The sequence below is a fragment of the Spea bombifrons genome, chromosome 6 (genome assembly GCF_027358695.1).
Source record: "Spea bombifrons isolate aSpeBom1 chromosome 6, aSpeBom1.2.pri, whole genome shotgun sequence".
Lineage (NCBI taxonomy): Eukaryota > Metazoa > Chordata > Amphibia > Anura > Pelobatidae > Spea > Spea bombifrons.
This window is the reverse complement of record NC_071092.1, coordinates 33,472,885-33,489,484: the sequence shown is the minus strand read 5'-3', so window position 1 is coordinate 33,489,484 and position 16,600 is coordinate 33,472,885. Positions and strand designations below refer to the sequence as shown.

General features: G+C 38.5%; 1 protein-coding gene across 1 annotated transcript; it reads right to left on the bottom strand.

Annotated features, from left to right (window-relative positions):
• Positions 1 to 658: 658 nt before the first annotated feature.
• LRRC8C (leucine rich repeat containing 8 VRAC subunit C) lies at positions 659 to 16,600 on the bottom strand. Its single transcript, XM_053469984.1, has 3 exons — positions 16,533 to 16,600; positions 3,883 to 4,024; positions 659 to 3,173 (listed from the first exon to the last, which is right to left on the bottom strand). The coding sequence occupies exons 2-3, from the start codon at positions 4,018 to 4,020 to the stop codon at positions 906 to 908; spliced, it is 2,406 nt and encodes an 801-aa protein (XP_053325959.1). The 5' UTR covers positions 4,021 to 4,024; positions 16,533 to 16,600; the 3' UTR covers positions 659 to 905.

Below are 16,600 nucleotides of genomic sequence, written 5' to 3'. Positions count from 1 at the left end.
GGCAACTGTATATAAATAAGGCACATAACACAAAGTCGATAAATAGGTATATATATTACAACATACATTTACAAAAAAAAAAACAAACAGAACAGAACAATGACATACACATTTTCTGTCTTTGGGCTTGAAAAGAAATTCAGAATTAATTTTTCTAATCTCTGACATAAAATTATATTCTTATGCTTTTAACCAAACGATCTGCTATAGAGTATGAGGAATGTTATATGTACTTTGAACAATGGTTGACTGCAAACGTAGGATTAAACGCCGACAACAAAGCGGATGACGTTTAGAGATGGAAACGACTGAAATATACTCCATATGCCCAGAGAAGGGGAAAATATTCTGAATGGAAATATTTGTCCGATTCTCAGGTCTTTACTACCTACACTGTTTGGGAACTTCAAACCATGCCAAATTCAGCCTGTACAAGTATGATGAGATTGTAACCTAACATCAGATGGTGGGTCATAGGCTGGTCATACCTTAAATAGAATGTAATTTTATTAGCACAAACCTTTACATTTGGTTTCATTAACAAATTTTCAAGAACTATGGTTATCATTTTGTAGGAGTTACTACCTGAGTAACATGTAATATATATCATTTATTAAAGTTTATTTGTGTTTGGTCTGTAAAAGATATATATATATATATATATATATATATATTCCCTAAGAATGTGCTTCCCTCAGTAATACATATACAGTACCTGAGTATTTAAAATGACAAATAAGTCTACCAAGGTCCTAAAATTACATATTGTCCTTCAACAAATTTTACAAATGCCTCAGTGTTGTCTGGTCGTTGATAATTTACATTGTAAAGTACTGAAACCATGGCCACAAAGTAGCATGAGAATAATAGTAAATAATGCCCAACATGTAGAAATCATGGGGATCTTACTCAGATTTCATTTGTTCTCTAATTTCAGAAGGCAGCGTATCAAACAAGGCATCCTCTACAGAAAGTCCGTTCTTCTTCAAAGCCTTGCATTCACCAAGTTCCGGTGGCAGAATTTCAAAGTGATTGCCTTTAAGGTCCAAATGGGAGAGGAACACCAAGTTACCAATTTTTGGTGAGAGAGAGCACAGGTTATTTTTCCCAAGTTTCAAAGTCTTTAACTTCTTGCAGAAGTAGAGTTCATCAGGTACACTTTCTACTTTGTTGCATGCAATTGAGAAAAACTGTAAGCTTTGGAGTACCCCTATTTCAGGTGGAATGAATCTAATATCGTTGTAAGATAAGTCTAAGAACCTGAGTTTGTGGCATAAGAATAAGTGAGAAGGAAGGATCTCTATTTTATTGTGGCTAAAGTAAAGACGTTCCAGGCTGGTTAGTTTTTTGATATGTTCTGGAATATATGAAATGCTGTTATACCAAAGCTTTAAGGCAGTAAGTTTTCGCAGGTGCTGGAAACTAACTATTTCTTCAATGGATTTGATGTTATTTTCTTTCAGATCAAGGTCTTGGAGTGTTAAGAGACTAAAAATGGAATGGGGAATACGCTCTAGATCACAATGAATAAGCTCCAACTCTGTTAAGTTGACCATTTTCTTCAAATTATTCAGCATCACCAACTTGGTGCCATCATTATGGATACAGAGCTTTACAAGATGACTAGAAACATCAACAGTACTTTGAGGGATTTTCACTAAATTACTCTTTATAAATAAGATTTTAAGAGATTTCAGCTCACGAAAAGACTCGAGTGTAATGTTTTTGGCTACATCTGGGCATAATGAGCCAATTAATGAAAGTTCCTCCAAGTTCCTCAAACTATACATCCATGGTGGAATTTCTCGAATGTCATCAAACTTTACTCTCAATACCTTTAAGTTGTCCTTTAAGAATGTCAAGGCTGCAACGTGAATTTTTAAGGAGCACTGATACAGAGACAACTCTTCAAGGTGATCAAGCTGAGCAATGGTGGCTGGTATAGTGACGTTATTAATAATTTCCAGCTTAAGAGCCTGTAATTCAGTGACTTCAAAGATGGTATCTGGAATGCCAGAGAGCATAAATAACTGAATTTCCAATCGGTTGTTAGCATTTGTTTGTGACCTCTGTCTTAGCTTATCAGCTGTCCACTCATTGTTTAAGTTGAGTTGCTTTAATTTATTTTCACTAACTTCTGAGAGAAAAACAGCAAATCTCTTGGAGTACAAAGGATCATACTGGTCAATCATGTGGAACATAAAGGCAAAATCATTTCTGACATCAGGTATATCATCTATGCCAGTCTCTTGACGAACATACTCAAATGAGTATTCCTTTAAGGATCGATAGAATAGCCAGTAAATTGTATAGATGCACGTTAGGCCGTAGACACCAACAAAGCATAAGTAACAAAAGGACAGCTTAGAGAACAGATGTGCCATTGTATGGTTACAAGAAAAGTTCTTATATCCAGTCATGTCTTGTATATCAACATTACACTGCACAGTGTACCTTACTTCTGACACAAGCACACTATTGTAACCAAGAATTATTATGACCTTCACTACTTTTAGGAAGGTTTGGCGGACATACATGGTATAAAGTAAATCTCCTTCTTCCACGTGGAGTCTGAATTTTTTTACCTTTTCAAATAATGCCTTTGCCTGCTCGCCTTCTTTCTTATCCAGGGCCCCTGCTGTAGTTTTATCAACAACAAATTTCTCCGGGATTGATCTCAGGGACTGAGTCTTCACCAGTGGACTATCTGCTGCAGGTGGACTTGTGATGGATTTGGTCATATTGTTCTTCACATTGTCCTTTTCTTCTGGCTCCTCACCAGACACTTCAGATAAGGCTCTGGTTGTCCAAGGTGAATCAAAACATTTTCCCAGGATTGAAATAAAGTGTTCAATTTTTGAGCTTGAACCAGGAAACTTAAACCAAAAGTTGCTACACAACATGAAAACCAAAGTATGAATGAGGACCAGATAGGGAAAATACTTTGCATACCAATGCAGAGCACGCTCGTAGCACATTTGGTTGATGTAACTATATTGCTGGATGTCTAGGTTTGTCTTCAGACCCTTCATTTCCACAGTTCCAGTCGAAGCTGTCGGGTTAGGTGCAGGAAGTGGTAAGGTAGTGGCCGCAAAAGTTGATGCATTATAGGCAGAAGAGTTGTCAGAGGTTTGTATTCTTTTAGGCAGACATATTATCTTATCTTGCATCACCTGAATATACAAAAAGCAAAACAGAAACCTTTCAGTGAAGTTCATAAATGTGTAAAAAGAAACAGATAAGAAATGTTAGAACTTTGAGTTGAGTATAGAAAAACAAGATAAAAAATAAAGCGTTCTCGTCAAACATAACATGATGATAAGCATAATGATGCAGGGCTGTGTGTCAATAACAACAAAAGACATACAGCTTTAAGAATGCTATAAATAACCACTGCTTATTCAAGGTTCTGCTAGACAGCTCTGGTTGATTTTTGTAAACAATAACAACAATTAAGAACTGAAAAATCTGATTGAAATGTACTTGTGTACGTACACCCAAGTAGGATATGCTATACTATAGAAATTAGCATTTTTCTTGAATCATATTTATGACAGTATTTGGTGGGTTTGAACATAAAGCTGCATTATCCAGGACAGCCAAAAATACACAGCGACAATACAAACAAAATCTTTTTATGCTTTTTAATGATCTTTTGGGGATTGAGAGTTTAAAGTATCGAGTACACTGACTTGAGTGTTCAATTTAAGGTCAACTCAGCTGAGTTAGCCTCACATATCTGACTTGACTGCCTACAGAACATTTTGTGAACGGACTCCATAATATAGGTGAGGCTTAAAAACATATAATAAATTAGAATTCTGGTTGAGTACAAAAATACAAATATTTTATAAACATATATTGCAGTAACAAATAACTCACCTGCAAAGTGCAGCCAAACACACCTACCATAAGCATGACCATAGCTAGATAATCTGTGAACACATCCCACCATGGTTTTAGCACTCGGAAGGCTGGCTGTTGCTCAGAAAACTGACGGAATTCGGTTACCGGAATCATTTTCCTGACAAAAACAAAAGATATATATATTGTTACCACAGGCTGTTTAGAGTAGGATAACTAGACATAAAGAGTTGAAAAAAAAATCTGGTAGTTAGGGGAGTGCAGCAAAAAAGGTTGTATCTAATTCTGTACACCCCTGCTGTCAGAGTGATTTGGTCTGCTCTCTTCCTTTCCCTCTAGCTGGTCTCCTCCCCTTCACTCTGGCAGCTCCTCCTTCACAGGCAGACACAGTTTGTATGCTGCAGACACAAGATAGTTGATTGCAAACATGTATTGCAGCTAGTGTTAGTTAAAACTCCTGTTGTGGAAACTGGATTTTCCATGACTCTCAGCCAGTCTGGTATGTTAAGCATCAAGGGAAAAATGATTACTCAACAACCGTAGTGCCAAAGGATTGCTTTTATGTCATTATGGATATGTACTGCAGCGGTTGTGAAATGCACACCCGCGAGCATACCTCATACTTGGGAGGTATGCTTGCGAGTGTGTGTGCAATCTCACAAAACTACAACAAAAACACAAAATTGCTTTTTTACAAAGTAAAAAAAATATTTTAAAGCCAATGAATGTGCTTAAGTGTATTCATGCCGACACACAAACAAATTGTAGAAGGTTTATAAAGAAATTCATTTTTGATCCGTAGCCGAACTTTTATCATGCATAGTAGATCAGTTGGAAAGGTAGCACAAATGCATGTTATGTACAGTGCCTATAACAATGCCTGTGGCATAATGATGGGCACTGGAATGTTTCTCACAGGTATCCAGCCAAGGTCAGATGCAGAGTCCAGAAATGTTGCATACATGTTGGTTTTAATGAATATCTAAGTTGATAATTGTTATTTTGGGACGTGAACCTGACACAACTTAGATGAATGTATAGACCAAAGAGCGTCTCTCAAGAAGACCTGCGATTATTTTAAACAATGCAGTGTACAACCTTATTTAAACCAAAAAAGCCAGTAAATGGCTTGCATTACAGAGGCCGAGACAGGGCACCCGACAAAAACAAATGCAATTTCCTTATAGTGAGAACAACATGTTTAGTTGGGTTTAACGCAAGGAAAATATACAGTTCAGGGACTAAAGAATGAGATGGATTAGATGCATGTATAGTAAAATCCATTAGACTTTAGATTTTGTAAACCTTTATTATTTGGTGAAACCTGATTTAAAACTAAGGAAAAAAAAAAAAAGATTGCGCTATTTCCTACAAAAAATACAGGACAAAGAACAATGTCCTAATACTTGGGAACTCTCCAGGTGAATCACTGCTTCTCCAGCTCACTACTTGGAAACTCTGGGTCCCAGTCCCCGCTCACTCTCCCAGTAAAAATAGCACGTGTCCCGCAGCGTCTGCGGGACCACCTACAACGTCAGAGGGTCCACCCACCAACATCAGCAGGACCTTCTACTTGCATCTTGCAAGGGGGACCCCAGGTAACCAGAGCCAGAAAGTTCCTGGGTGTAATAATCAGGTGTCGTTTGCTCAGGGATCAAACACTACTAAAGGAAAGTTCTCATTTTTAACCATTTCTTCACCATATAATTCCATATGCAACTGATGTACAATCTTCTACTGTTATTTATAAAAAAATTTAAACAAAAACTAGAATTTTAATGTAGTGTAAATGATCGAGCAGTAGTTCAACATATTTCTGACATTAGATTCTAACTTCCCTGTCATGGAACTCTTTAGGTTAATATGTTATCCGTGTTTTACTGATTTCTGTAGCACTTACTTAATAAGTTACAAAGATGAGCAGTTAATCAGGTCTCGAGAGGACTTTTTCGCTCTTGTAAATATTATGTTCAAAATACTTGAGACTTACAGTGGTGGCTTACATCCAAAAATGTAGTAGGTGTAAGTACTGTGAGGATCTGTATTCTGCAGCCATAAGACTGTTGATAATAAAAGTGTATGGTTTGACAGTTATATTTTCTATGTATGTGTTTTGTAAAATGTACACTTATTACTCCATATATAATAACAATTAAGGCTCATATCACGTTTCACCAATTGTTCCATCTCACAGTTAACTATGCCACAATTGGAGATTAGCTCACTGGTGTTTTACAGGCTGATTTTCTGAAGGTTCATACCAGATTTACAATCAGGGTCCTGTTATAGACAGTCAGGTTCCTCTTAAGGACAACTTGACAATGGTGGTATTTTAACTTATGCACACAAGGTAGACACTTGCATGTGCTCCGGGCATGCATTTGCCCTTAGTGTACATAGGGCATTAATAAGTATGCAAGGAGCCTAAGGCTGCAGAATGCTGAATGGTCTAAAACCAGGTATTTGTGGAAGGAAGCCAGGAAAGTAGGATGACGGATATCACTAGCCAAAAGTGGGATCGAAAGGGAGCTGGATGTTGGGAGAACAAGGCAGGGGACACAATTTCTCCTCTAAAAGATCAAAGGGCTACCCTAGAAAGCCCAGCAATCAGTTGCATTAACCGTGGCCACCTCTGCAGATCCAGAGAGTTCCCAAGATTACATTTTATTTTAAATGCTACTATCTATCCACTGTGGTTTAGCATCTACATACTTGTTCAGATAATCTTTAGGGAATACTGCTCCCTAAAACAGAGTCTCATCAAATAATCTGTGGTTACTAAAATGTCATCAAAAATGTCAGTGGAAGAATGTTTCTTTGTGAAATAACCAGAGCTGCCATCAGGGAGTACAACCAATATAGTTGTAAGGGACCTGGCTGTCCTGGGGGTCCGCTCAAGGAGATAAAGTCTCCCTCCGGTTAAAAAACTCAGCACTGGACCACTAATTAGAGGGTGCCTGAGGAGGAGCCCGCACTAGGGTGAAGGCGATCTCAGCCATTCAGGAGATATTTTCAACTCTCCTGATTGGCTGAGAGTTCAGAAGCCTTTCCTGATTTGCCGAGTCCCTCTACACGGAGCTCAGTGTAAACTGAAGCTAGCATAAGGTAAGAAACCCACTGTGTGTGTGCAATATGAGTGTGTATGTGACTGTGTTTGTCCGTGTGTGTGCGTAACTGTGTCTGTGTAATGTCTCATAATGGATGGAGGTTAAATTGTCTGAAACTGCTCATGTCTGCTAATGGAGGGGGCTAATCATCTGAGTTCTTTGCATGCAAATGGCTTGTCAGTACTCCAAACAGCTTGTCTGCACCATTTTTGCAAAAAAAAACACCTAGTAGTGTGGTGGGAGAGTCATCGGGGGAGGGGGGACAGACCATTTGTTCTGTATGGGTACCCAAAACTTCTTATGACGGCCCTTGAAGTAACCAGTGCAGAATGGACCGGAAGAACAACAGCTAGTGGGTCCCATCACACCAAACTTCAAGAAGAAATAACTCTGAGGCTTCTGGATGCAGATATGTATTAAAATACATAACGGTAATAAAGAACATGTCCTTGTTCTAATGTTGTATAAAGCATATTGTAAGATTGGAAGAGGATCACTTAGAAATTCAAGCTTATCCTCTCATATAAAATGAGTATAGAGAACTAGAGCTATGAGTCAGTCCATATTATAATTTTCTTATTACTATAATCTGATAAATCATTAAATAGGGGAAATGTACTCAGTCTATTTCTTGCTTACTTTTCCATTTGTATGATGTCTCATTTTTTTCACTCTGCTGTTTGCTTTTATGAACTTCCCCAGTCTGAGAGCCTTCACTCCTGAGGTCTAATTGTACATAAAGCCTTCTCTATTTCTGGGTCTTTTGCAGAAATTATGCCTACTGCATCGTGTAATTGGTCACAGAATGTCCTCTATAAAATAAGATGCTTCCTGCCATTTAGGATCCATTACAGCTAAGACAATAACCATATAAATATATATGTTTTTGATGAACTAAAAATGCACAAAAAGAGTAGACTATGACCTGACTTATAACTGAACTGCAGAAAGTGCACATGAACATCTCCAATTGTGTAAAAAAAAAGTGGTCAAAATATAATCATTAATACAAAATCTGAGAATTGTTAAATTTCTACTAAAAATGAGTTGTGACAAGACTGGTAGGGAGTTGTCAAACATATTAGGTCTTACTGATTCATACTTGGCAATATTATCAAGATGTATAAAGTTTCCTCTGCATTTTTTTTTTAGCAAACGTTGTAATCAAAATAACAAAATACAAAACAAGGACTCTGTTACTGGAGTAATTCAGTGAAACAGAGTTCCAGAGCCGTATTACAAATAGTATTATAATATATTAGTGATTTAGATAATGCAAGGGATTAAATACGCTGAGTGGCCGCAAGCCAACCTTCTGAGGTAGAATTGAGTGGAAGGATGTCTGAGTGTCCAGGATACCATGAATGCTTAAGCACATAGCCTGCCTAACCCCAAACTGACACAGGGACAACGTATTGTGGGTAGGTTGTTGTCCGCATTATTGAACGTATAACCAGCACAAACAATTACCAGCATAACCTTCACTACCCTTCAGACTGCTCCAGTTGGCTGAGACTGACCATCTGGCACACAGGGTTAATGCCTGGTGGGCTGCTGGCCAACATCACCTCATACACATCGGGTGCTACAGCGTGTGACCATGGATATCCAGCTGTCAGCCACGCTGAGGTCACTAGGTGGCTGCCATACTTAAAAAGTCAGGGCCGCCAGACGGCGTCGGTCCGACCCTGCCAACACATGATCTATAAGTCCTGAGTTGCCGAATAAGTGCTAGTCAGGAGGAAAATCTCTGCAGCTGTGACTAAAAAAACAACATACACGAAACACCAAGAGGGACAACAACAGCACAGAGAAACACAATAGTCTACTTTCGGCCAGGAACGTGGGAAAAAAACAGTCATAACAAAAGTAAATAGCCATACAACCAGGGGTTATACAGGCATATGCCAGTAGTCATGACCCTCTCTATACTCGTCCAGTGGGCCTTATTTGGCAAATGTAAATGTTGAAGGTTTCCTAGGTGGAATATACCTATACATCTCCCAAACTTGGCTATTTACATATGGTAATGTAACACTTAATATGGGTAAACAAAAATTCAGAAAAACAAAAATAGTTGAATACTGAGTTTGAAGGACAATCACTTGAGTCTGGGATAAACAAAGAAATAAAAGGGGAAATTCTTAATAGAATTAAGTCTTGCGTTATCATGCCGAGGATATTCTTGAGTACGACTGTCGTCATGTTCAGCCAGAATCAAACACTGATTCTTCATTCGAAACATGCTCAACTACAAATATTTATGACCGTAAACATTGTCTCTTACTTACTGCATAAATCAATGCCCCCCATTTAGTAGCACATAAACATTTATATTACGTACAAACACCAGAGCCAGTGACTCAGACACATTTCCGGCTGTATCAGCTTGCTCTCAGAGGTACACAGCAGATCAGTGGCTTAATGCGCCAGTTCTCCAAACAAAATAATAAAACCATTAGTCTAATTATCAGGCATAAATAACCGAAGAGGAAAAACACAACAAAAAGTAAAGTGCTTAATTCAGACAAGAAAGGACTAAGTACATTTCCTTGTTCAAGCAAATACCAATGCTCTCTTTAGACTGTTTTCTTAAATACTAATACATGGTGGAAAATAGGGGTCTATAGCCAGTGACATAGTCTAGCCAAGGCCAACTAGGCCTAGGGTGGCAGGTCCAGGGGGTGCAGATCAGGCCCTCTCGGGTGATCAGGCCCTCCAGTGTCCCGCTGCTCAATGATCTCGTCAACTGGCCCATCTCCGACAAGGAAGGGGCGGCTGGGGCCACTGCCCTAGGTCGGGCCTATGGTAGCGCAGAAGGTAAATGCATCACTGTCTGTTTCTGAAAGACCATACCAACACACTCGATCACAACAAGGTGCCTTGGTATATAGCAAATCAATTACAATCATCTGGAGTCATTTTTTTCTTTTTTTAAAAGAAATGGGTAAGGCTCCAGTTAAAGCTGCGTTAGAAAGCAGGATGCATCTGAAATATCAGTAATTCCTTCTTAAAATAAAATCATTCATTTCCAACTAGCAGCTCCTCTTTCACCTGGCTAACAGCACACCGCGGTGAATGAGCGCTGCTGTACAGGCCGTCACATGCTGTTCCTGCTTGGGTGAATGAAACCTTTCTTCTCCTGCCGGTAACACAGCCAGTAAGTTCTGCTGCTACTTAATGTAATTAATGTAATTAAAATGTGTTTCTAGTCTCCCAAGAAAACACACACACCTACTGTTTTCTTAAATGATAAGGTACAGTATCTATTTTTGGATGGATACAGACATAATGTCAGGGTTCCCAAACAGAGTTTAAAATGTAAACTAAGAAAAGAAGGTAAAATAGTACAATATAACTTTATTACATATCTATCAGCCTAACCTATTGGGCTACTTTTGATTCGAGCATGTGTGAAAACGGATACGATTTTACCAAACGGAAGAGCTACTGTGTCCCCTTTTGTTTATTTAACAGAAATAGATATTATTTAATTTTTTTACTGTTACTAATAGATATTAATACATTGGTTGAAGCTGATACTTTTGATTGGGCCAAAACAGAAAACGATATTTTGTTACTTAATCTCTTGAGACCTCAGTGGTCTTTCTTTAGATTTAACAAAGATGCAGAAGGTTTGCCAGGGGGCTCTTTAAAGACTGCCAGGTCATGAAATCAGTCGAAATGTAATTATTTAACAATAAATCTCACTGTCAAATAAATATCTGCTGTGATAGCTGTCGCGCAGAGTATACGCTAAGAGAAACATCACAAAAATGCAACTATAACATTCAATTTCATGCACATTTCTTTACAGGATAACCACTGCCCTTGGGCACCTGCAAAACTTTTAGTTGGCTTAAGACTAACCCAGACTCATAACAATAACAGTGTCCAGGAAACCTCTCATTACATGAATCAAATCTACTATGACCTAAGCAGATCACATGTTTTTAACATGTTTGGCATAGGTTACAAGTGATCCCTCCGAGTTGAAAATGAAATCTTGAGAGGGGTTGTATATAATGTGACAATACGAGCTTACATGTCGAGCGTTTACTTTATCTTAATACACAACAAGAAGAGGCAAGAGAAAAGGCAGAGCTGCGGAAAGGGAGACAAGGACACGGAAGCGGTCGGCAGAATCTGAATGCACAAGTATACTAAAACATGTTACCTAAAACTAGACTTACACAGTTCTGTAGCGATCCACTTATGTACACTTCTGTATGTATTCTGTACTATGCAAACGTTTTAAACAGGGGGTGAAAATTGCTGTAACGTAAGAATGCTTTCACAACAGATATAATAAATAAATAAACTATTTACTTTATCATTTGACAAAATGAAAAGTGAGTGAACAGAAGAAAAATCTAAATCAATATTTGGTGTGACCACCCTTTGCCTTTAAAACAGCCTTTATTCTTGTAGGCACACTTGCACAAAGTCAAGGATTTTGTAGGCATATAGTTGGATGTATGATAACAATTACACCAAACAGGGGCTAATGATCGTCAATTTAAAAATGTAGCTTGAAACACAATCATTAACTGAAATAGAAACAGCTGTGTAGGGGAAATAAAACTGGGGGAGGAGCATCAAACAAGGTGAGTTTACTGAGAATCAATGCCAAAAGTCATACACCATGGCATGACTGAGACACAAAGCCCTTTGTGAACCCCCGACATTAAAGTATGCTTTATCCTCAGAGTCTCCACTCTGGCATAATAAATTGAGATTTGTGGCTTCAGCCCCAGTAACCCCCCTAGCGACACCCTTGGCCAAAGTCATTAACAACTATCTTCAGAGCCCAGATCTGAACATTTTTATGTCTGTCTGGGATTACACAAAGAGAGAAGGAACTGAGGCTGCCTAAATCAAAAAGAAGAGCTGTGGTTAGTTCTCCAAGATATTTGGAACAACCTAACTGCCGAGTTCCTTAAAAAACTGCGTGCAAGTTTACCTAGAAGAATTGATGCTTTTTGACGGCAAAGGTGGTCCCACCAAATATTGCTTTGATTTTTCTTCTGTTCACTCACTTTGTATTTTGTTAAATGATAAAAATAACCTACTAACATGTCTATTTTTTAAAAACATTCTTACTTTAAAGAATTTATTCCCATCTGCCTAAAACAATACTCTATAAACATAAATTTAACATTACAGTAAGAACATTGAAATTGTGCCATATAACCCACATACTAACACTATAATCAGCCTGGAACCATTATTCTATAAATTATTATTTATTATATTAAAACTATAATAAAGATCACATGAACTACATTATGTATTTCAAGCTAAATTTTTAGTGGTTTGACTTTTTCATTATTTACTTCTTTTAGGACCGTGGATACAAAGGAGACAAATAAGTAATTACTGAGGCCATAAATTCAAGGTCTACATCTCCGACTTAAAAATGCTTTTCCACAAAACATTAACTGTATTCCCTAGAAGGTTGATCAAATAAACCTTTGTAGGTCTATCAATTTATTCCTTCTTCTGAAAGTTTCATCACTTGAAAACACGGCAATCTCTTAAGAAGCAATTTCAGTTTCTGTTTCAACAACCTGGTGCCTGCTTTTGTGTTAGGTGACAATTAAGTGTTCCAAGCATAAATTATGAATAAGGAAAACATTTACATAATTAAAGAATTATTTCTGGGAAAGTTTGGACCCTTTGAAAAGTACTTGCAAAACCTTTCTAATGTTCCATTTGGTTACAAGTTGTATTATTGTGGTTAGTTAAACTGAGTTGACAATAGTAAAAACCAATGTAACATCGATAAAAGAAGATCTTTGCTATACACAAGCCAATCTAGTTGAATAACTCGCATGTCCTTGTCTGAAACTCACATAATGAAATTCAAACATTAACCCTCTAACAATAAGTAATTAAAATAATAATCAAATATATATCATAATGATGGTTTCCAAGACCCCTTTTAAGCAAATGGGGCTAAAGATTGCCCCCGTCCCAAGCATGGTGGGGCACAGGCAATAAACCCCAAACCCACATCGCCTGCTCTCCTGCAGGTGAGGGTACGTGAGTGGGCTTTAATGAATAATGCAAGTTTCATGCTGCACCCACAAAGTAAATGGACCCCATTGACTATGAACCATTGCAATGAAGAACCATTGTAGTGTAAAAATGCTTAATATGAAGCAAACAGTAGGAACCTCCAGTGGGTTCCCATGACGACTGCTCCACAGTTAAACCTTTTTTTAATAAATACAGGCCTTTGTTTTTAGGTAACATTGTACACTATCCTTCATGTTGTCCCATGAAATCTGACATTGTTCAATTCACTCTGAAAATAATTAAAGCGAGTTCCCATTTATCACAAAAACAGGAACGATCAGAACTAGATTTTGAATGGGAAGAGCAGGGCCCTCTTTACCCTCTTAGTTTGTCAATTCTAGTTTTTGTGATTTACTTTGAGTGTATGTATTGTAACAAATTCTTTGCGTAAATTGTTGGCGCTAAACAAGTAAAAGCTAATAACAATCATTGATTTTTCAATACCACATAAACAGTAATGTGATAAGGCTGTCAATCAGAGAAAACATTTCCTGCTATTTGTGGTTGCGGTTCTTTAATGTGGTTCCATTAAGTATTTTGTGGGTACAGCCAGGCATCTAGTCCTGCCTGGTTACCTGAATTTATATAATGTACACCCAAGCGAAAGATGATAATGGACACATGCTAAAAAGAAGCTGCATTTATTCTTTAATTTATGAAAAGCACTACAACTGAAATGGAAACAGAAAACATATGAACATTACGGTAAGAATTATTTATTAAGTATTCTGAGCACAGTTTCCATACATTAACTGTGGAGACAATGTGTTCAATTTATAAAAAGTGATAAAGAGGTAAGAAAAGGCAATACTGGCGCCTTTTCTTAAATATATGTTCAGCAAACACTGATGTTTACCCCAAAAACACAACCAAAAGCCAAATAAAGGTTAAAAAGCATTGCACATAAATAATACTTGTCTAAATATTTTTGAGCTGTCTTGTAAGACTTACTTCAGCATAAATACAGTACATAGGAAACAAAAAACACAATACAACCATACAATTGTGTGAAACTATATAAAAACCTCCATGTCCAAAACTGAAATATGAAGCAAGTTTCCCCACACAAGGAAACCAACAACCCCTGACGTACGTTTCGGCCTTCAAGGGCCTCATCAGTGGGGTCTGGTTGGCACAAGCAAGCAAGGAGGTCCACGTTTGAACTCACTTTTTCACTTCGGGTGGGCCCAAGAGTTCCCTGAATGGTGAAACACCATATTAAAACAAGTTTGAGATGCTCACCAAGAACAGGCAGCCGCTTCAAAGCCTGTGAAGCAAGCAGGTGAGTAGAGGTCTAGGGCTGACCCTCACCCAGAGACGTGGAATCTCTGGCTTTTGGGCACGCTCTACGTGATATCCCCATTCATCCACTTAAGGCAGTGCTGTGCTAGCGGGGAAGTTCCTGAGAAGATATGGTAGGTACCATAATATAAACATTGTCTCAAAGTAATTGTATGCTCTCTAGGGATGGTATACAGTAATTTACTAAGGGGATAATGAGAACATTTATTGCCTTAAAGTGATTGTATATCCTGCAGTGAGGGTGTACATTTCTAAAGGTAGTATGCCATTTAACAAGGTTATGCATTATGGTATGCTTGACACCCGGGGTATACATTGATCTAAGGCCCTGTAACATTGTTTTAAAGATCATCAGTCATATACACTATTGTAAACAACACAGGTTACAATCTACAACCCGCACACCACTCTCAGCCACGCAGACCACTATCTACTACCCACACAACACTTTTGGCACATTCACCACTATCAGCCATACAGATCATACCCTACCACACACATACACACACACACACACCCCTCTCAGAAGATCACATTCTATCACACAAACGACTCTCAGACACACAGATAACACTCGTAAAGCAAATCAACATGCAAACCATCTTCAAAGATTTGTATTCTATTTGAAAATAAGGCTTTGCAGGGCTCTAGTGGCTATCCTATAATGTGTTACAACAGGCCCTTCAAAGTAGGAGAGAGCTCTCATATGTTTACAGGCTATGCTGAATTAATGTGGTTTACGCCACTTAAACAACCCACTCACATATCCTATGCTTATTTAGAGACAAGCCGGCGAGAAAATGTAAAGATATAGGGTATAAAGCTATACTCGGTTGATAGATATCTCCAAAACAAAGATATGTTGGCTTTTCAAAGTTTCCATGGCAACTACAAGGGATTCGTTTTCAGAAACAGCTTGGACGTGATACAGAATTCGTGGAGTGCAGATAGAAGGGAAAAAGTGATACACGCCAGGTGGTGACTGGCATGGCATGGTATTACCCAGAACCCTTCACCAGCAGAATGCTGCATGGTGTATGATTTGGAACCCATGTAGAATATCCAACTACAAAACTTTACTATACGTAGTAATTAAACTACATCACATTTTTTACAAGTGCCAAGAGCACCATGGGGACCATGCAGCGCTACAAACTTTCTAGAGATATTTTTAAATCGGATAAATGGAGAATACATAGGCCTCCCATGTTCTCCTACTCATAGCACTTTTAGGAAAAGATGCTAAACTCTGTTTGATCTCAGCTGGTATGAGAGTATCTCAGTGTTCTACAACCCTAAAGGTCACAATAATGGTTAGATTAAATGGCAAGGAAAAGCAGTAAATGTTCCACAGGCATTTTACAGAACATGACAAACATATGTTCTCATAATACCTTGTTTACAATATAATTACTACTAGTTTATGTTTGTATTTAATCTTTTATATTTATCTAATGACATGCTTCTGCTTCCTATGAGAGGGGCAACAGATACTTTATATATCAAGATATCCTAATATTGGATAGAGAGAGGGAGACAGATAGATGATGATGATGACAGCTAGATAGATAGATAGATAGATAGATAGATAGGCATTTCTCAATATCCAAAAGCATCCCACAGCTGGTAACTATTGTGATTTGGGATCAGTTCCCACGCAAGTCGCCAACAAGTCACTGCCTACATTAAAAGAAGCTCTACTTGGGAAAGCGGTGTTCATAGATCGGTGCCTAACTTTATATTCTACATTTATTGTAACTTTTTTTGCCCCAAATGCCGTTACAATATCTTCAAAAGAATACAAATTCATTAATCTACCGATACATTCCCACAACGAAAAGCAATTGTTTCAGGTACAATACCTTCAGGGTGAGGACAGAATGACCTTAAGGTATGAAACTCCTACAAGCTGCAGCTTCCTCCTGGTAGATGCCTGCACAGCAAAGCAGCACTCTCCAGCAATCACACCCACCAACAACAAGGACATTTCCCCACGCGTGTACTGGCAGCTGAGCAATGTGGATCTCCCCAGAAACCCCCTGCCTGCCTCTCACCCTCCCCCAGTGGGTTAGTGTCCCCTGGGCGGGGTAGACATCCTTCCAGCATGCAGCTCTGGGTATACAATGCGAGTTCCCCTCCACAGTGCACCCCGACTGTGATCAGCCCACCCCGACTGACCTTGGTCCCGGCTTTGGACGCCCCTAGAGCCGCAGGGCGAGGGTGATCAGCTCGTCCTCATGTCTGGG